The 18,589-nt window shown below is 39.1% G+C and overlaps 1 protein-coding gene across 6 annotated transcripts in view; it reads right to left on the bottom strand.

The window, feature by feature from the left end:
• Positions 1-8,841: 8,841 nt before the first annotated feature.
• LOC110468494 (glycerol-3-phosphate acyltransferase 3) overlaps positions 8,842-18,589 on the bottom strand; it is a 14,308-nt gene continuing 4,560 nt past the window's right edge. For 3 of the 6 annotated variants that reach the window (XM_021526468.4, XM_085578287.1, XM_085578282.1), the window contains 11 exons: positions 15,342-15,414; positions 13,587-13,857; positions 13,123-13,197; positions 12,720-12,809; positions 12,310-12,403; positions 11,912-12,027; positions 11,360-11,415; positions 10,941-11,026; positions 10,164-10,292; positions 9,689-9,768; positions 8,913-9,233 (listed from right to left, as the gene is read on the bottom strand). In XM_021526468.4, the coding sequence (XP_021382143.1) occupies positions 9,119-9,233; positions 9,689-9,768; positions 10,164-10,292; positions 10,941-11,026; positions 11,360-11,415; positions 11,912-12,027; positions 12,310-12,403; positions 12,720-12,809; positions 13,123-13,197; positions 13,587-13,857; positions 15,342-15,414 (1,185 nt within the window). In that variant the 3' untranslated portion in view covers positions 8,913-9,118. Of the gene's footprint in view, positions 9,234-9,688; positions 9,769-10,163; positions 10,293-10,940; positions 11,027-11,359; positions 11,416-11,911; positions 12,028-12,309; positions 12,404-12,719; positions 12,810-13,122; positions 13,198-13,586; positions 13,858-15,341; positions 15,415-18,589 lie in introns of all 6 variants that reach the window. The other 3 variants (XM_085578284.1, XM_085578285.1, XM_085578286.1) reach the window with 3 other exon arrangements.

Here is an 18,589-nt window from a genome sequence, read left to right as displayed (position 1 = left end):
CTTGTGAATTTTCATCTGGGGTGTAAATGGCAGAGGCCAAAGGCTTGGTTATTTTGTTTTCATCTGACGTTAAGGAACAAAATGCTTCATCCAAAGGACAGATGTAGCCCAAGCAGCAACAGTAGATGCTGTCTAGATCCTGAGGAAAACAGTGCAGTGTTTACAGTAATGGGTCATACTATCTATCTACCTGAAATTTCAGTACCTTCAGTACCTTAAACAGCAACTAATGGCATCTAATTGCAATACAGATAATCCTGTACGAGGCAAAGTGTTGCCTTGTAGGTTTGTTGAGAAAAAAAATCTTAAAAACTGAAAATAATTTGACTTAGTCCATGTGCTTGTTAACCTCTTCTTTAGTGAAATGGCACACCATATGTCAAATTTGATGGCGTGTGGCAAATTCCTGAGTCTCAGAAGGCTGGAATCCATCAGTCTACCTGGAGTAACAAAAGAAGATTTTGGAGACCTCTCCTTGTAATATTCATCACATGGAATTAAGGCATTGCTTTTTTTTTGCTTCAATAGCCTGGCTATCAGACCTGCTGGCACTGTCCTCAGGCTCCATAAACAAAGAGCAGGAAGGGAACAGCCTCTACCAGCATTGGTGTTTTAAGAGGAGAGGAAGGTGGCTGGGTTGAGCCCTGCTCTCACTATGCAACAGTGGGGAAAAACACTGTGAAAATGTGTCATGACAGGAGGCAGTTTAGGCACAGGCAGCCATGCTGTGTGAGCTAAACAGACCAGGACAGAGGCAAGATTTGCACATAAACACATACTCTTATTTATTGCATCCAGGCTTCCCCTCCATGCTTGCATGAATAATTCACAAAGCTATTAATGTTAAATGGGAAGAAAAAAAAATCAATTCTGTTATTGAGTTACTTGAAAAACCACCTTGTCTGCCTGGGACAGCAGGAAGGAAACATGCCTGCTCGTCCAACAGCCTCCTGGTGACAGAGCTGCTACCAAAGTCCTCTCATGACTGTGCTGAAGTTCAGCCTTTGCACAGATCTTGCACTCCCATTGAAGAATAGTTGGCTGTTAACTGCAAAAACTGTAGACTTATTAAAAAAAACCCAACAAATCTACTTGCTCTCCTTACCGAGTGACCTTTGCCTTTTAAAGATAAAGCTGTTATAAACTGCTGACTGCTGATCATCTATCTACTGAAAATTTAGTTTCAAATTGATTACATCATTACATTTTATTTGTTTGCACTCTAATCTGTGAGGGCATAAAATTTCTCTGCCTTACTTTGACCAATGAGCCTGTTCTCCTAAGAGAGGAGGATTTTTTTTTTTGTTCAAGCACTAAGACCTTACTTTCAGTATGGGTAAGACAGTATGATATACATTGAAGATACAGAAAAAGTGTCAGTTTAAAATATTTTCCATACTTTAATTTTTTCAAGGCCTATTTAATGTAGAAAGACTACAGTTAGTCATGTTTCTAATAGAGTACTTTTCAAAAAGAAAAATCCCATGAGAATATACCAGTATTGCCATACTTGGAAGAAAACATTTTCATATATCCTTATTTTTCAATTTATTTCACAAATTACAGTGCATACCAAAAAAGTTGTGGTTGAAGTGATATGCTTCAAGTTTATCTAAATCATATGTTCCAAATGGATGCGAAAATCCAAATGGATCCAGAAAATCCAATGAGAAAATGTTTGGGTTTTTTTCTTTAACTTTGCAAGAAGTTGCTGAGATTCTTAATTTTTGACATATTAATACTAGCAACAGTGTATTTTTAGTCACTACCAAGAATATGTTTATTGTCCAAATAAACATGACTCTGTGATGTAACACATTTTTTTAATGGAAGTTGGATTGAATCAAAGACAGAGGAAAAGGATCAGTCTTACCACAATGCTTTCCTAAATTTTTTGGGGTGTTTTTTGTTTGTTTGTTTGTTTGGGGGTAGGGGGGTGTTTTGGGTTGGGTTGGGTTTTTTTGGTTTTGTTTTTTGGGGTTTTTTTGTTTGGTTTGGTTTTGTTGTTGTTTGTTTTTTGTTTGTTTGACCATGCTTACTTTATCCCTCCTAATTATCAGCACCACTCAAGATTTGGTGGTATGGAACACGGCTGCAAACTTGGTTTGCAGGATGGGGGAAATCTTGTTAACCAATCCAGGAAGAGAGCCTGGACCTCATGAGACAGCCCCAGTCTCCCTTTGCTAAGTTACTGCATATGTTACTGGCTTATGGTAGGTCAGATTTAATAAAAAGTAGCATTTCATTTGTCTCCTGTCACTGGAGCTGGGCAGCTTCAGAATATCAAACAGTTCCATTTCATGTAAATATCAGTGTATTATTGCAAGTAAATAGGGTCAGGGTGGTTATCCCAGTGCTCATTTTTATCTTGTGCTGTTGAGGAATGGCAGGTAGCCAGCAAACCATTCAGGGGAATTCTGCATTCTGTCATCTGTCTTCTGGCTGCAGGCAGGGTATGCTTTCTCTCTACCACTGTATTTGCTATAACTCACTGTAAAAATTGGTACGTTTTATACAAGGAGTCAGATGTTTTCAGCTTCACTTTGTATCCTAAGTGGAATTTTACTGTCTGCTGTCATGGACTTCTAATTCTTATTACACTGAAAATAAATAAAAGTAGTTTGGCTTCCACACAGCCTTTGAGCCTGGCAATGTGCACTGACGGAGCTGCAGCCTTGTGTGTTGTCTCCAGCAGCAGCAAGGGCTTATAAGCACTGTGCACTTCATAAACACAGCACCCAGGCATGCCCCACCTCAAACAATTTAATTTACAGACTTTAGAAGTTTAGGTTTCTAGGAATTAATCAATCCAGCTCAATTAAAACCAACCAACCCAGCAGACGTGCTAGAATTTGTGACACCAATACAAGGAGCAGGCCACAAGGATGGCACCTCCTTTGGCTGTTGACCATGATCTGGCAGCCTGGATTTCTACTGCATTGGGAGAGAGGAAACAGGGAAGGAAAAAACATGGAAGTATTATTCCAGAACTCCATGGTCTCCTTAATGACCGAAAGTTCCAGGTCAATATAATTAACCACTTAAAAAGAAACTTTTTTCCATTCACAGCAGGATTTTAAGGAAGGACAAGACATGCTGATAGCCACTAAATTAATTTATTTTTACATCTTGGATTGTTTGTTTTCTTGTTTTTGTTTTTGTTTTTTTTTTTCCTTGAGTGATATTAAAGCTTGCACTTTCCAAAGGACCATTAATGAAGTTGTAGCCCTCATGGCACACAGACAGAGGTGCCACTTCCTGGTGCTGCTGCACAGTATAATCCTTGAGCTCAATGCACCCACCAGATCCTCATGTCACATGGACACTGCAACATGCAAAGAATAACCTAAAACCCCAAATGTCTTAAGACAGCATCTGGATAAAAATCAGCCTCAGCTCAAATCTAACCAGAATGTAATTTTTATATCAATCTCTCTCCTTCTAATCCCTTGTAGGTGGATTTCAGAAAATTTTATTAATAAAACACTGGACAGAGTGGCTATTTGAAGTGTAACAAACTTCAATTATTATTTCATTGAATGCATGTACATGCATCTTATTAAAAGTCATAAATTATATGAGAAAAGGAAGAGCTGTCCATAGCCACATATAATGAGCATTTTAGGAAAAAAAATACTATATAATTGATAAATGTAATATTTCATGTATTAATTAATGAATGCTTACAAAAAAGGCTGTTTGACAGATGTCTGTATAAACTTAAAATATAGTTATTAATAACCTTCCCTTATTAAAGGAAATATGCTTTTTCAAATTATTTAATAAACTACTTTTTGAAAGTTTGAGATGCAAGGATATAGTACTTTTCCCAATATTACTCTGATTTATAGCCACAGTTTAGATATTACACGTCTTTCACCACACGTATCTTTTATACTGTCAAATAGAAATACTAGGGGACATCAACTGATATAAATAATCCACAATTGCACACAAATCATGACTACTGATTAGTAAAGCAATTATCATATTAAAAGAGTTCAACAGAGCTCAACATACTGTAAAATTAGAAATCAGTCAATGCCGCAGCCATTATATAGAATAGCATTGATCGGATGTACTAAACGTGAGCCTTGATGACAATTGATCACAATGAACTCTGCTCACAGAGGAGTCTGGTACACTAATTGAGGAGCCATCCTTAAACAGAATAATAAATAGAGGAGGAGGGGAGAGGAGAAATGGCTAAGGTGCTGCCTTTCTGTGCAGCAAAACAATAAAAAACCAAAGAACCAGGAAGGCTTCTGTATGCTGGATGTCCACTAACTTCCAAGCCTCCTTTTCAAACACCAAATGAACCTGTCAGCTCCTCACAGGTCATCTCCACAATCTGTGCCACAGCTGGGAAACCTGCTCAAAAGAGTCTGAACAACACCTCAGAAGAAACATTTCCAAAAGAAAATCACAGAAGAGGCCAGAAACCCCAGAAGTCTCATCTGTGACACATGTGACCAACCTCCAGTGGTCTGCTTGAAATCAGGACTCAGACTGCACGTGTAACCAAAATTTGCTCCTTAGAGTGAGGAGCTGCCCAGGCTGCTTTTCTTGGTTTTGTTCACGGCAAGCTGCATATGGAAGAGTTTGAGTGAAACACTGTGTTATTAAATTTGGCACTAACAGTTCTCACTACAGCTCAAGGAAATGCATGCTGGTAGAAAACAAGTTCCGAACATCTTCATTATCCTGAAAACTTATTCTGAAAGTATCCCCAGCCCCAGATGAAGATCAAACAGCATCAAGCTACTGAAGAAACTAATTCCAGCAAATGTAAGTACTGTACTGCCTCCACATCCCAGGTTTGTCACCTCTACTGAGTGTTAAAATAAAATTAAATTAAATTAAAAAAAAAAAAGCTCAGGGGTTAAACCCCTACCTGATTTTGAATGAACTAAAGGACAGAAGTAGTTCTGATTTTGATTTGTGACAGGGAATAGATGGCCTGGAGAAACCCCACACAGCAAAGGCTGCTGAAACTTCAAGCAAGCACAAGTTTCGCAGGGAGTAAACCACGATCAGTGCTCGAAAATGCAGTGCCCAGAGCATGCAACGTTATTTCTACGTTTTCATGGTTTCCTGGAAATGGGAGGGCAGGTTGTGCAATGTGGCAGCCGCCCTCTGGCCACAGAGAGCAATGCACAACTTTCCCGGGCATTGTCCTGGGGAAGGCTCTGAGAAGATCAGAGAAAAGAATGATAAACAACTCTTATCGTCACTTGCTGCGCCTGTTGTTGTGAGCAGGTGGAATGTGTTACGGAGATTTGTTTACCAAAGGGTGATTTCTTAATTGGCCAGTGGTGATGGTGTTTGGAATCAAGGACCAGTTAAGTTAGGCAAAACCGTATCAGAGTGTCGGGAAGGGCGATGGGCTTGTTAATAAGTATAATATAGTATAATTAAGCGATTGATCAGCCTTCTGGAATCACGAAGTCAATGCTAATTATATCCCCGCGGGGACCCACGCCACCGCAGTGCCAGGCAGTTTGCTGCCAGTGGCTGGACACCACCAGATGGCCCTCGTTGCATATTTCTAACGCTCAGCCATGCACCTTGAACAGGCAGCCAGACGGGAAAAGGCAGGGATGAGCATTTAAAACGTTCCCAAATGTAAGACAGCAGTAGAAAAAGCCATTCGAAGCCAAAGGAATAAAGGACTTGAGCTACACCAGTCTTGTTACAGGGAAAGATCCTTATAAAAATGAGCACACTGCCCAAGCTTCATTATGGTCCTAAAGGAGAACTTCTTAAAATATATCAGGTTTTCCATCCATACAGCCGTTAAAACAGTGATATCTTCAAGAATTAGAAGCAGCAGCTATTTTTGCTCTCTACCCCACCCACATAGCAGGAGGGAGTTACTTTATTCACTCATTCCAACCTACACTTACTTTCAACTTGTGTCTCATTTCCTCAGGCAGCTCAAGTTTGGGATGAATGCACCCTAGACCACTGTGGTTTGTTTCAGTTTCCTGATGTATTAGTGCCACAGCAACAGCTGGCATCCCTCATGTGCTTCATACATAGGTACCAGCTAGCAGCACCAAATTAAAAAGCAAGGCTACCTAGAATGTAGGTCTTCCCTGCACTTATTAGCTGTATCATATTTAATTTGGAGATTAGGTCATCCAGTCAATTAAAAGAATAAGGCTCTTTGATTAAGGGCAAATAATGGTAAGCAATAGAGGAAATTTGTGTTCTGGAGGCATATAGCATTCACAGGCTTGTCCAAGATGATGACATGACACATCTTGTCTATGTTGTTTGCACAGCTATCAGATAATAAATACATTAAAAAATATAACAAGCAAAAACATTACTTACACTGACAGGGTTTGGGTTTTTTTTCCTTATTTGGTTTCGTTTTGGGCATTAATTGCCTGGTCCATCCAAATACTCCACTTGCTTCCATTTTAGCCTATCATTTGTCACAAATGAGCACAAGACCATGCTGCATTTGATCCTGTAAAGGTACATGGTAAAAAAGAGGAACTCTAACAGTTTTGAAACCTGGCTCCTACAAGACCAGTGAAAGATGAGTAAAGAGGAGGAGCAACACGACTGCAAGATCCTTGATTGTGAAAAATAAGCTGTTTGTCAGCTTCCCACTCATGTTGTTGTCATAAGAACATGTTCTCTTTTACTGTTACTATACCCTCCTGGTGGAGGAGAAAAACACACTTATCTGTGGAGACCTTTTGGATAATAATCAATTCCCCCATAACCTTGGCAGTCTAAGGGCAATATACAATTTCAGGTAAAAGCAATTGCCAAGGCCTCTGCTGATATATTCTGTATTTCATTTGCATTTCAAGAGAAAAGAAAGGAGGAGGTGGAAGGTAAGTAAAGAAATTAACACCAAAAAACAGAAACACTTCTTTAAAGCAGGGCAAGACAAAGTATTCTCTATTTCAAGTCAGATTGGCATTTTTACCAACTGCTAACAAAATAAATGCCACTTGTATTTGACAAGTTCATGGGTTCATCACTTGCTTTATATTACCCCATTCTATATGCAAGTACCCACTTCACAGAGTTTTCAGCTTTCTTTGCTAAGACAGCTAAAAAATGGCTGAGAAAATACTGACAATCCCACCATACTCTCACAAATGACACGTAATACTCATACATTCAGAGGTCTGAGCTTTACTTTTACACAACTTGGAGTCATAACCACAATGAGGATCACACATTCCAAGACTCCTCTTGATGAGCTGGAGAAGTGTTGCAGGACAGGAAAAAAAGGCACATAAATCTCCTAATTTCTTACAGAAGCAGAAAATTTCTCACCCAGCAGTTGTTCTTTATCTCCCCATATTTTCCTGTGTCTGGCCCCTCTTTTTCCCTATTCAGTCTCCCATTTTACTTCTGAGAACAAAGAAAGTACACAGCAGTGCATAAGAATGCTCTCAAAACTTCTCTTACTGCAGTCTCTGTTAGCAACTCTCAGAAATCAGTCACACAGAAAGACAATCTCCCAGTTTTAAACACTGGCACACCAAAAACATTTGAGAGTTGTCAAGACTTTCAATCACATTTCTTCACATTTTTATACCTAAAAAATAAATCAACAGCTTAAACAGCCATGGAAGCACATCTACTATAGTTGAGAGTAAGCAGACCTGTTCTAAATCAGGAGAGCCTGAGGCAATTTTCTTTACTGCTTGGTGGCTTTCTTTTTAACCTGGGTTTGCTAAAAGTTGTGCAAAAGGGCAGATTCTCCTACTGCTTACTCATGACAGCAACACTGACTGAAATTCACATACATGTGAATGAAACACTGAAAGAAATTCACATACGTGTTGCAATGCCAGGCCTGGCCACAGAAGAGGAGAGCTCAGTTCTGTGCTACCTCTGTGCCATGTAGCTCTAGGGCAATTATCACTTCTGTTAGCCCCTCCACTGGATATTGTTTTTCTAGAGTCTCCAGGGCTGGGCAGTCGTATCTGTGCATCTGTCCCTCTGTAGGATGTATTTGTGCTCTCAAGACTGATCCTCTGTCTTTTCTGAGACTTCAGCCAATGGACTGCTGTCATGTAAACATTATTAACTGTTCTTACCAAGGTCTGTTTTAAGAGCACCTTGGCCAAAACAGCAGCTATTTGTGTGTTTCATTAGGGACATTCAGATAGTTGAAGAAGCCTGATCCTTTGATATGAGAGCTACTCACCAAGAGAGCAAATATTTTATACCAACAAATGCTATAGGAGATGGAAATATTCCCATTGCATACTTGCTCTGTTCCTGGAGGATGGGCTTGTCAGAGGCCAAATCCTCAGCCTTCACATCCAGTGGTAGCAGAAGCAAGCAGCTATCCAGAAATAACAGCAGCAGAGGACAGTGGATATCACATCATAGGTTTTCCTTAATTTGTGCAATGCATACAAACAGACTCAAAAAGGGATCAAACAAAAAACAAAACCACAAGATATGATTTAAAAACACAGGATATTTTCTGTGACATTGTCCTTGGCTGTGACTAATTTGCCTCAGCTTCACACACCCAGACATCAGGGACATGATGCCCTGGGCACTGTTCTGCTCTTTGTCACAGCAGAAAACTTTCTACAATGCCATCCCTGGTCTTGTGACACGGAGGAGAAAGCCAGCATCTGCTTTTTCCCTCTGATATGCAACACTTCGTCTCTAACATTTCAGAAAACATATTTTGGTGAAAGGCTTCATGTCTTCTGACATCAGGAGATCTATCTCTAGAGCAACATGGTTACTGTGGCTCACAGGAGCATTGCTAGTCTAAGTCACTGAGAGAGAGTCTAGCAGTACAGACGTGATTTATTATAAGTAACCATTCAAGTCCTCAAGGTATTGCAAATATTTTAAAGTCATATTTTAATGAACATAATTAATTTTACTGTAGATTCTTCTCAGCATCAGGAGAATTTTATTAGCATATTTTATGTTTTCTTATTTATAAAATTATAGTACTTTGCTTTAAATAAGGATATCTCTTCATGGTTTCCCTGTTGTGTCACATGTAAAATATCTTACAGGGACAGAAGAAAAACATGTTTGGTTTAATATAAAGCCAGTCTATTTTCTGGTAGAGATAAGTCATGGAAAAATGAGATAAAATAAATAGGATTTAGCAAACATTTCCGTTTCCCACAGATCCATTTTCTATTACTATCTGGCAATATCTTTTCTGTTGCTCTTCCTTGAAAGACTCTTTGACCTTTTTCCTTTTCAGTCCCCCATCCCTGAAAGATAAAGAGAAGAAACAGCCTTAAACTCACTTCAGGGCCAAGGCAGGAAAACATTACTATATTTAGACAATGCAGTCAAAGCAGTTTCCACTCTTAATGTAGACATCTGTAAGACAATGCTAAGTGATTTATACTGCCAAGACTTTCAACACCACAATGCCCTTCTTTTAACCCAGCATCTAACAGGCAAGTAATTAATTTTCACCTAAAAGTGCCTGCTGTCTAGATCCACCTGTCAGCTCTGTTTCTCTCTATCTACTATATTATTCTAATTATTCTAATGTAATTGTTCAAGTAATAAAGTAACATTTTCTGAATCAGAGTCAGTATGGGTGGTGGACTACAGTGCAAACAAAGCAAGTTTTAAAAGATTCCATGTTAATATTTCAGAATACAGAATATATACAGAATACACCTTTAAAAACAATTCCAGAGGTGTTGCTTCTTACCAAGGAAGCACAGACATTCCTGCCCGAGCAGCGATGACAGCCTTGACTCTGTCAGCAAAGTGAACAGCATCTTCTTCTTCCTGAAAAAAAGATATTAATTAATTGCTTTACAACACAGACATTTTCTCTGTGCCTCACTTAAAAACTCAGGTTTTGTCAGACAGCAGGCAGTAGGGTTTATGCCAGACCCATAAGCCAAATGTGAGCAGTTCCAGCTGATCCTGGTTCACCTCCAAAAAGAACTACATGGGAGGCTCTCTGGTTTCTGGGACAACCTCAGACAATACACAGCCTGAAGTCCCAGGTCTGACCAGAGCAGGGGATGTATACTACATAAATCCAAGACTGCAGTGTTGCTTCCTGGGCTTTGTCCATTAGGTTACCAATAAGGATTCAGAACACCTTCTGTAGTAATGCAGACTTCTTCCAGACAACACTTTACAAGCACTTTTAAAATATACAAAAGTGTAAGAACCTCTTTGACCATCGGTGGCAGGTACCACACATTGCAGACAATAGCCCAGCTGGTTAACACATTAAAAGCATAGGTCATGATGGAATGCTTTGTGCTGTTCCAGAAGGCATCTCCAAAGCGGGGGTCATACTGGAAGACAAGAAGAATAAGCTGCCTTAGTTTAAATCATATAAAATGCCTCTTTTTTTTGGCCACAAAGTCACAATTCAACTTATTAAATAAAGGGAAAATCTAATCACACCTCCTGAAAGCATCAGTAAATTGAGAGTAAAGTTCCAAGATTTATTACAAGTTTCTAATAGTTAATCTTTACAAGCAATGCCTGGCCTCAAACTGTGACAGACCTGTTGCAACACAACTATAGCAAAAGATTTATTCAAAACTTAAAAACTTGTCATCTACATAAATGCTGACTACAAAGGCTTCCTTGACAATGCTCACACCAGTTTTAACAACTTCCATAAGATCAGGCAACATTATAGTGCTAGGAAAAGTAACTAATATTTCCAGATCTAGAGTGACCTGGCTAAAGCTACTCAGAAAGACTTGAAATTGCCAAGAAAACTGTCCTTATCCTCAGAGCACGTAGGAGCAAGGACAGAAATTACATGTTTCCCATACTGCTTAACACCACAAGTTTCTGTCTCTCAGGGCTTATTCAGTACTTTATGCACACCAAACATATCCCTTTTTAAGGCTTACACATGAACAGCTTCTCTGACATGAGAAGCATTTTCAATCAATCCTTCCGTGTTTGGAAAACTGCAGTTACAGTACCTTGATTGCTACTGGATGGATGGTTCCTCCTACCTCAAAGCTTCCCTTCTTAAACATCATTACTGATGTGTTGTTAATGCAGGTGCCTGGTCAGAAGTAAAATAGATGAAGGGATTAATCCACTCTGAGAAAAGTATCAGGAAATTAATCCTAAACTGTCTTAAGGATACTAAGTTGCTTTAGCTCTGGAACATAATCCCAGAGCCGTATATGTCTTCATTCTTTTATATGATAAAGCAAATAAACTGTCATAAAACTGTTGTAAAATACTAGAACCTGGCTTTTAATATCTCACAAGAGCTAATTAATTCTACAAACTAAAAACAAACACCTCAATTCTAAAGACTGGGCATAATAAACTGCACTCAGTGGCAAGAAGTGAGAAGAGCAAAAAAAAAACCAATACAGTTGCTTCTTACCTTCTGGGAAAATTAAAATGGGTAACTTGGCCTTATCTGCAATGTGTTCTCTAATTCTGTGGAGAGAAAATAAAGTTTCAGCGTATACTTCATATTTATCTTGTCCAAGAATCTAAACATTCATTACCTCTCACAAGCCCTTGTGCAATTGCCTTTTGCACAGTCTGTTGCCTCAGCTGCAATATGTTCTGGTTTCAGGCCTTTATCTCAGTATCTCTTGCTAAAAAAGTAGATTTTCTACAAAGCTGTATGAAGATGCATTTTAACCACAGAATGGTGGTACTTGAAGCATGTGAAAATAACTTCCCAGATTCCAGCTATGAATGCAGTCAAACTTCTCTTTAGACTGAAATATATTCCAAATTTATAGTTTTCATGCTTTCTAGGTTCACAACATCAGTTTTACATGTATCTAATGATTCTCCACATTTAGTTAAATGACAGGTCACTATCTTACTACATTTGCTGCATCACTTAAAACCACAAATATCACCACTGATGACAAACTACTACACCTGACCAGACAATAAAGCAATCACCTCACTACCTTACTTTTTCCTCACCAGGTGACGGTCTTTCATTTCCGAGCGTTCAAACAAGACATGCTGAGAGGTTTGCATGCAGGATTTTTGAATAAGTCCCATAAGCCCTCCATGTACCTGGCCAACCTGCAAAGCCCAAAAGAAACTTGTTACAAAGCAAAGACACACACACACACTTAAATGATTAAATTCTAAACAGAGATGCAACCATTTCTAAGCTTATTGACAAATTATACCAATCAGCTTGGTCATAAATATGCACATGCCTGCCTACATCTAGTGTTTTACAGTTCAGAATGTGAGTGTGAATGCTGTCAACTGTTCTATGAGATAGTTTATCCTCTTACCCAATACTACATCTATGGGCATCTCAACATTACTTATATTTACCAACTGTCTTGTTCATACCAAGGAATAGCATCCATCACTGGCCAGGATTAGGACATCCAATGGAGATGTGTGGTTGGCTACACAGATACCTCCTTCCTGTGGTTTGTTTTCCCTGCAACAACAACCATAAAAGTAATTCATTAATGTTTATTCTCCAGACTACAAGCCAAATCAGGTGGCAAGCACTGAAAAATATCTAAATGTGTGAAGACAGTACTACACCATCTACACACACCCTGCCAATACACAGCAGGGCATGTGAACATCCTGACAGAGTCTGGATGATCCAAACAGCTTTTTGGGTCAAGTTGTACCATCACCAAGTATCCAGGCAGTAATGGAATAAAAATCCTTCTCCAAAACTTGAGATGTTAAATACTGCAAGAAACACATTCTAGACTAATAAAGGGCAAGGTGGCAGCACTCACCTGTTGTGGAAATGAACAGGGCCACTCAGACATCGAACACCTAAGGTGGCACATATCATCTGGACCTGGTTGCTCAGCCAGCCTTTCACTCTAAAAGAAATGAAGCCATGGGTACATTTCTAGTTCTATGGAGTCACACAATGTAAACAATGTAATGTAAACTGTCTGAGTTATCCCCAGTTGCTGTTACTACAAAGAGCATACTAAGGCTCACACTGCATGTCTGCTTTCAGATGCTATTGCCATAACTCTCTCGCACAACAGTCTATAATTTTACAGGAGAGAAAGTCACCCCATGATAGTCCACATCTATCCTCTGGACTTCAGCAGAGTGTTCCAACTACTAGTTCAAATTCTTAAAGAAATACAGAAGAAATTGAAAGAACCCTCAGCAAACACATACCTGCCATTTGGAAACTGTCCTACTACAGTAGTGGCCAACATCAGCAACAGGATGCTGAAAACAGACAAGCAGATGCTACAAAGTAAAATAATCTTAATTATATGGCAAGAAGCAAAACTGGAGGAGTAAGCAAGAAGGTATTCTTACTTGGCTTTTTGATCTTTGATTCACAATGCTTCCTTCCAGTATTAATAGCATCTAACTAGCAACAAACTACTAGCTAATCAGCACACAAACCCCTTAATCCAGCTTTGCTGGATTTTAAAGGCAAATTAATTACTAATAAAATATATGGAATGTGAGAAATTTGCTTTTTTTTTTTTTTAAGTGATATTTGAGTTTAGATGGCTTCTTGGAAAGGTCATGTCAGGTTCTCCTTCCTCTGCTAGCCAATAGTATATTATTTCACAACTTCTGTAAAAAGTACCATGAAATATGATGCCAGCAAACCCTATGTGGCTCACCGGAAAGGCAGCAGGAGGCAATACCGAATTAGGATGCCAGTGACCCACACAGCAGCCAGTTTCCAGCTGACATGGTGCAGGTTGGCATTGGTTCTGCTGAGGAGATTCCAGGACAGCAGCTCCTCAGAGGAGAACCGTCGAGTGACTTCATCTTCCGCAACTGCCTCACAGCCCTTCTTGGAGAAGTACATGACATCAGCAAGGCTGAAACATCCTCGGCAGCGGCCAACAACCTCCTTTTCCATGGGAGTCTCATCTCTCTGGATGATCCCTGCATGAGGAAATGAGCCTTCCTTCCACATGGTGAAATGAATAACATGGATTCCAAAGAGAATATCAAGAAATACATATGCTTTTTAGAACAGCTCTTCTCCTACTCAAGCACAATAATGGTATTGCTATGCCTCATTTCTGTACTGACAAGTTCATTCCACAAGGAACTTCTCTAATCTTATGCTATATAACACCATATAACCTTGAGCACAACACCTACTTCATTATTGTTTACCAAATAACAATGCCACTCACACCTAGAAATGTCACCTATACACTACCAAGATAGCAGATCCTTCCTGGTGCCTTGACTCAAATTCAGGCAGAGTTTGTATGATTGTTCTTGCTGCTGTTGATTAGCTTTATTGTTTCCCAGCCATAAAAAACACCTCCTTCTGCATTTTTTTCCCTTGGAACCTTCTATCTTCCCCTATACCTTCTTCGTTAAGAGTCACTTCTCTATCAAGAAACTTGAAAGTGCCTGGATTTCTCCCTCCAGACATATGAAGCATTACACAGACACATTGTGCAGGAAGAATGACAACACATACTTGGTCTGATATTTGTAAAACTACACCCCATAGGACAGCCAAGCAGCAAGTCTCAGATATCTGCTGAGGTCACTCTGAGACCAGATTTTTATCTGGCTGATTACAGTGACTAAAATTCTCTTGGTTCATACCAGCTGACACTTGGCTTTTTTGTTTGGCCCCCCACCTTTTTTTTTTTTTTTTTTTTTTGACGGGGTGTATTGGATGACATTAAGTATACATTATAAAAATACACTTAATTTATCTTGATCAACCTACCTCCCCCTGATCAGAATCACAAAACTTTCCCTATCTGCTCTTCAGTAAAACCTTCATCTCCCAGGAAATCATCAGACCAGAAAATTATTAGCTGACAAACCAAGCAGTGTACATGACTAATCACTAAAAATGGTACTACAAGTAAAAGGATAACTATGAGAATTTAACCCACTCCTCTTTGGTCAAAGAAGGAAGGAAAAATACTTGGGGGAAAAAAAATATTTGGATTTTATCCTCATGTCCAGAAAAGCGTGCAAATTATATCTGTGATCCATGGGATGCTGTAACTCTTTTATTTGAGAGCCTGGATTTTTTGCATATTAGGAGTTAGAAGAAACAAAAGATAACTATGCAGAGCCATGTCAAGCACAAAGAACACTAATTCCTCTCAAACCTGTAAAGAGAGAGCTGATGGAGCCAGAAAGCAAAAAACATTTATGAAAACTAGGATGCTTCCCAAATCCTTATCAGCAATATCTTTCTCTACCCACACTAGTCTCTAATTCCTTTTATTCACAAAACTGAGAGATTATATTTTTTTTATAACATGGTTATGTATGTTTATAATTTCAATTGATATTTGCTCATCAAACTCCTTTCTAAATAAGATTGTTAAATAGCTGCCTTTTTACATGATAAATAGTGCTATGTCCCCTTCATCCAGAGATCTTACCAGTGGAGATTAAATTTTCAGGTGCCATCGCCTTCTGCTTTTTTACTCCCTCCTCAATCTGCAGGGTGGCCCACTGTTCCCAAAACAAGAAAAGTAGATGTTGATGGTTTTCATTTCATCATTTACATTCTGCAATTACTTCAGGTGAATTGTCTGAGGCTCTTTTACCCTTGCCAGGTCTAGGATTTTCATTTTTCAAATTTAGCCTGAAGGGTGCCCTGCACACCTCCTGTTTCATTTGTTACATAGACTACCTTTTGCCATTTCCAGGAAAAATTGCTTGGCTTAAACTTCTTTTCAGGACACAGGGTTTTTTTTGGGGGGTCCAACAAATTACTGAGCTACCTATGAGACTCTATAAGATCCAATGTGTCCAAAATACACTCTTCTACAGTTAGCTTCAGGCAATAGGATTATACAAAATAATATCACTGACATTAGAGACATGCCAGAAAAATGGAACTAAAAGAATTATTTTAAAGAATAAAATATACTAACTCATTTTGAGGTCATTCAAGTGGTTCTCTGACAGAAAACTGAGCAGGCAACATTTTGTGTCAATAGCATTCCAGAAGGTAGACCCTTTGGTAATTAGCTTGCGCCCTTTCCTGTATTCATTTTTTGAGCTAAACCATTTCTTCTCCTTGTATAGAACATCATAAAACTCTCCATTAGCAAAATAAAATATAAAAATATGCCTGATTTTTTAAGTTATCCTAGTTTTGAATGTTTTCATCATAAATACATAGACATGTAGCTCTCATGAGTACTAAAATCTGGCTGTTATTTATGTCAAGGTACCTGCCCTAACAAAGGGCATAGGATGCTTGAGAGTAGGCTCTGCTCATTATTAAAGGCTCAGTGACCCACTCAGTTTATGCCTTCACCTGCTATTAAGGGTTCCCATCTACAATAGATAAGGATAATCCATCTGCTTCATATAAACTCATGCTAAACACTGTATTTCCCTCTAGCTGACATGTGCAGCCACACAAGTCACCACAAACTGATCTCAAATAGTCTTCACTACATTACAACATGTCTCATGTGCAAACATCAACCAGCTTTTTGCCACCCTAAAGTTTTGCATGCCCTTTCTGTAGCTATCAAAGTTAAGTCAGTAGCAAAATGGACACTTTGCCTTGACATAACTAGGATATTTTAGTTACCCTTAGCTGACCTTTTTTTTTTTTTACCAGCCATCATAAAAGAAAAGAAAAAAGTGAAGGCAGAATAGGCTTTTATATGATATTTTAAACTCCATACAAACCATCTTTAATAACACCATAAAGCAAACGACCCCCCCAAAAAAGAAATTAAAAATACTGCACCACAGAGCATCATTTTGTCTATACTTCCCACTTATTCTCCTGAAAAGGTCAACAGGTACATAATCTCTCAATCTTTTGCAACACATAGAGAGTCATTCAGAATGGTGGAGCCAGGGGATGTCATGAAAACAGCAACCCACACACTGAGAAATGAAAGAACATACAGAACAGGTACAGGAGCATTGCAAAAGAGAGTAAAGGCAGATGTGGCAAATTTAACCTCTTCAGAAAATACTGCTGGTCCTCATCCCTTCCCCAACATCCTTCAGGACAGTTGCGCGGCACAAGGAGGAAAAAGTATAAAACATAAAATATTTGAGATTGATAAAGCCTTCTGCCTTAGTCTTTGCTTTCCTATCTCCTGTCTACCACCCTTATCTTGCCTATCATTGTCCTCCTACATAAAAAAAGCACCTGCCAGCTGGCCAGGACTGCCAAAAATGAGCTTGCTCATACTGTCCTAAAGGATCTGGAATACCTCCAGGAGGCTGACTTTTGATTTGCAGATAGAAAAAGGGTGATAGTCACTGACCAGGCTGATTCCAAAAATACATGTTAACTAATCTAAATGAGCAAGACAAGTCAAAGCCCACAAAAATTTATAAAGCTTACTAGTAAATTATAAAATCTTTCCTCCTAGCACAGAGAAAGAGTGAGGCAAAAGTGACTGACAAACTAAATAGTCAAGACTACAAAGGCAGTGTCCAAGGAAGATGAGGAAGAGCTTTCAAAGGCTGAACAGTTACACAGGGCTCGTTAGCTTGGAAAAGAGCTGTCTGAGATGGGTTAAGAAAGGCATCTACAAAGTCTGGACTAGCACAGAGGAGGTGCTTAAGGAACAGCTATCCACTTTCTCTTCTACTACAAGAACTGAGGTTTACCATAGGAAAGTTTTGGGCAGTGTCTGAGCAAGAAAAAAGGCAATACATTTCCACAAACCATCATGGGACATTAAATTCTCCTAACTCATGGCTTGGCATAGGAGGCTGAAGAACAAACAGTGAGGAGGGAATACAGCTGTAGAGTCATCCAGGTCTTAGGCTTTCAGTCCAGCCATTGAATTGATACCTGTCAAAGCCATCTGTCTGGGTCCTACTCTGGACTAACTAACTCTGCAGTGGCTACTGTATTGTTCTGCCTTTGGTAGGTCGCATCTGTATGTATAATTTGTTTTCCAAAATGAAATAAGGCTTTGTGATCGCCTTTGTATTGCACAGTATTGAGACAGAGCTGTCACGCTGGTCCTTGTTGCAAAACAGTAATGAAAGGATGTTTTAAATACCTTACAAAAAAAACCCACAGATGTTGCAACTAACACAGAATTTAAGTATTAAATGTAGCAACTTCATTCCTACATCTGCTGACTGAATGAGAACTCATGTTGTGTTTTCCCTCACTCCAATTTCTGAAGTGATGAGGACACAAGAAGTCCTAACACCCAACGGTTGATCTGAGCTGGATTACTGAATACTTGACAGCTTAATTCCACCAGTCCAGTTGTTTGAGCTTCCTTTAATTACATTCTAAACAAAATGAGGGTACCCAATACTTCTTTATGTTAATTACTGTCTTCACAGGATATGACATGTGGAATGTTCATTTCCTGAAATCTCATTTCTTGCAGGATTTTTCCTCCCTTTTCTCTTTCAAGTACACCTCAATACTCCATCTTTCCATGCTAAGTAATAATTCAGTTTTGCTTCTCTTCCCATATTTTACTACTTCTCCCATATTCTCACAAAAGGTTTTTCTAATCACGCATTTCATTAACTTTTCTCAATCTTTTCCTCATGTGTGACAAAGGCTTTGGGGCAATTCTCCATGTAAAGTCTTCCACAGAGAAGGTTGGTAGGTTTTTAGCATGAACTGAAATTACCATCTAAGGTCAAGCACTTGTGACCTCCTCACCCAACAATG

The sequence above is a fragment of the Lonchura striata genome, chromosome 4 (assembly GCF_050655825.1).
Source record: "Lonchura striata isolate lonStrDom1 chromosome 4, ASM5065582v1, whole genome shotgun sequence".
In the NCBI taxonomy this organism is placed as follows: domain Eukaryota; kingdom Metazoa; phylum Chordata; class Aves; order Passeriformes; family Estrildidae; genus Lonchura; species Lonchura striata.
This window is presented reverse-complemented; position numbering and strand designations above follow the sequence as displayed.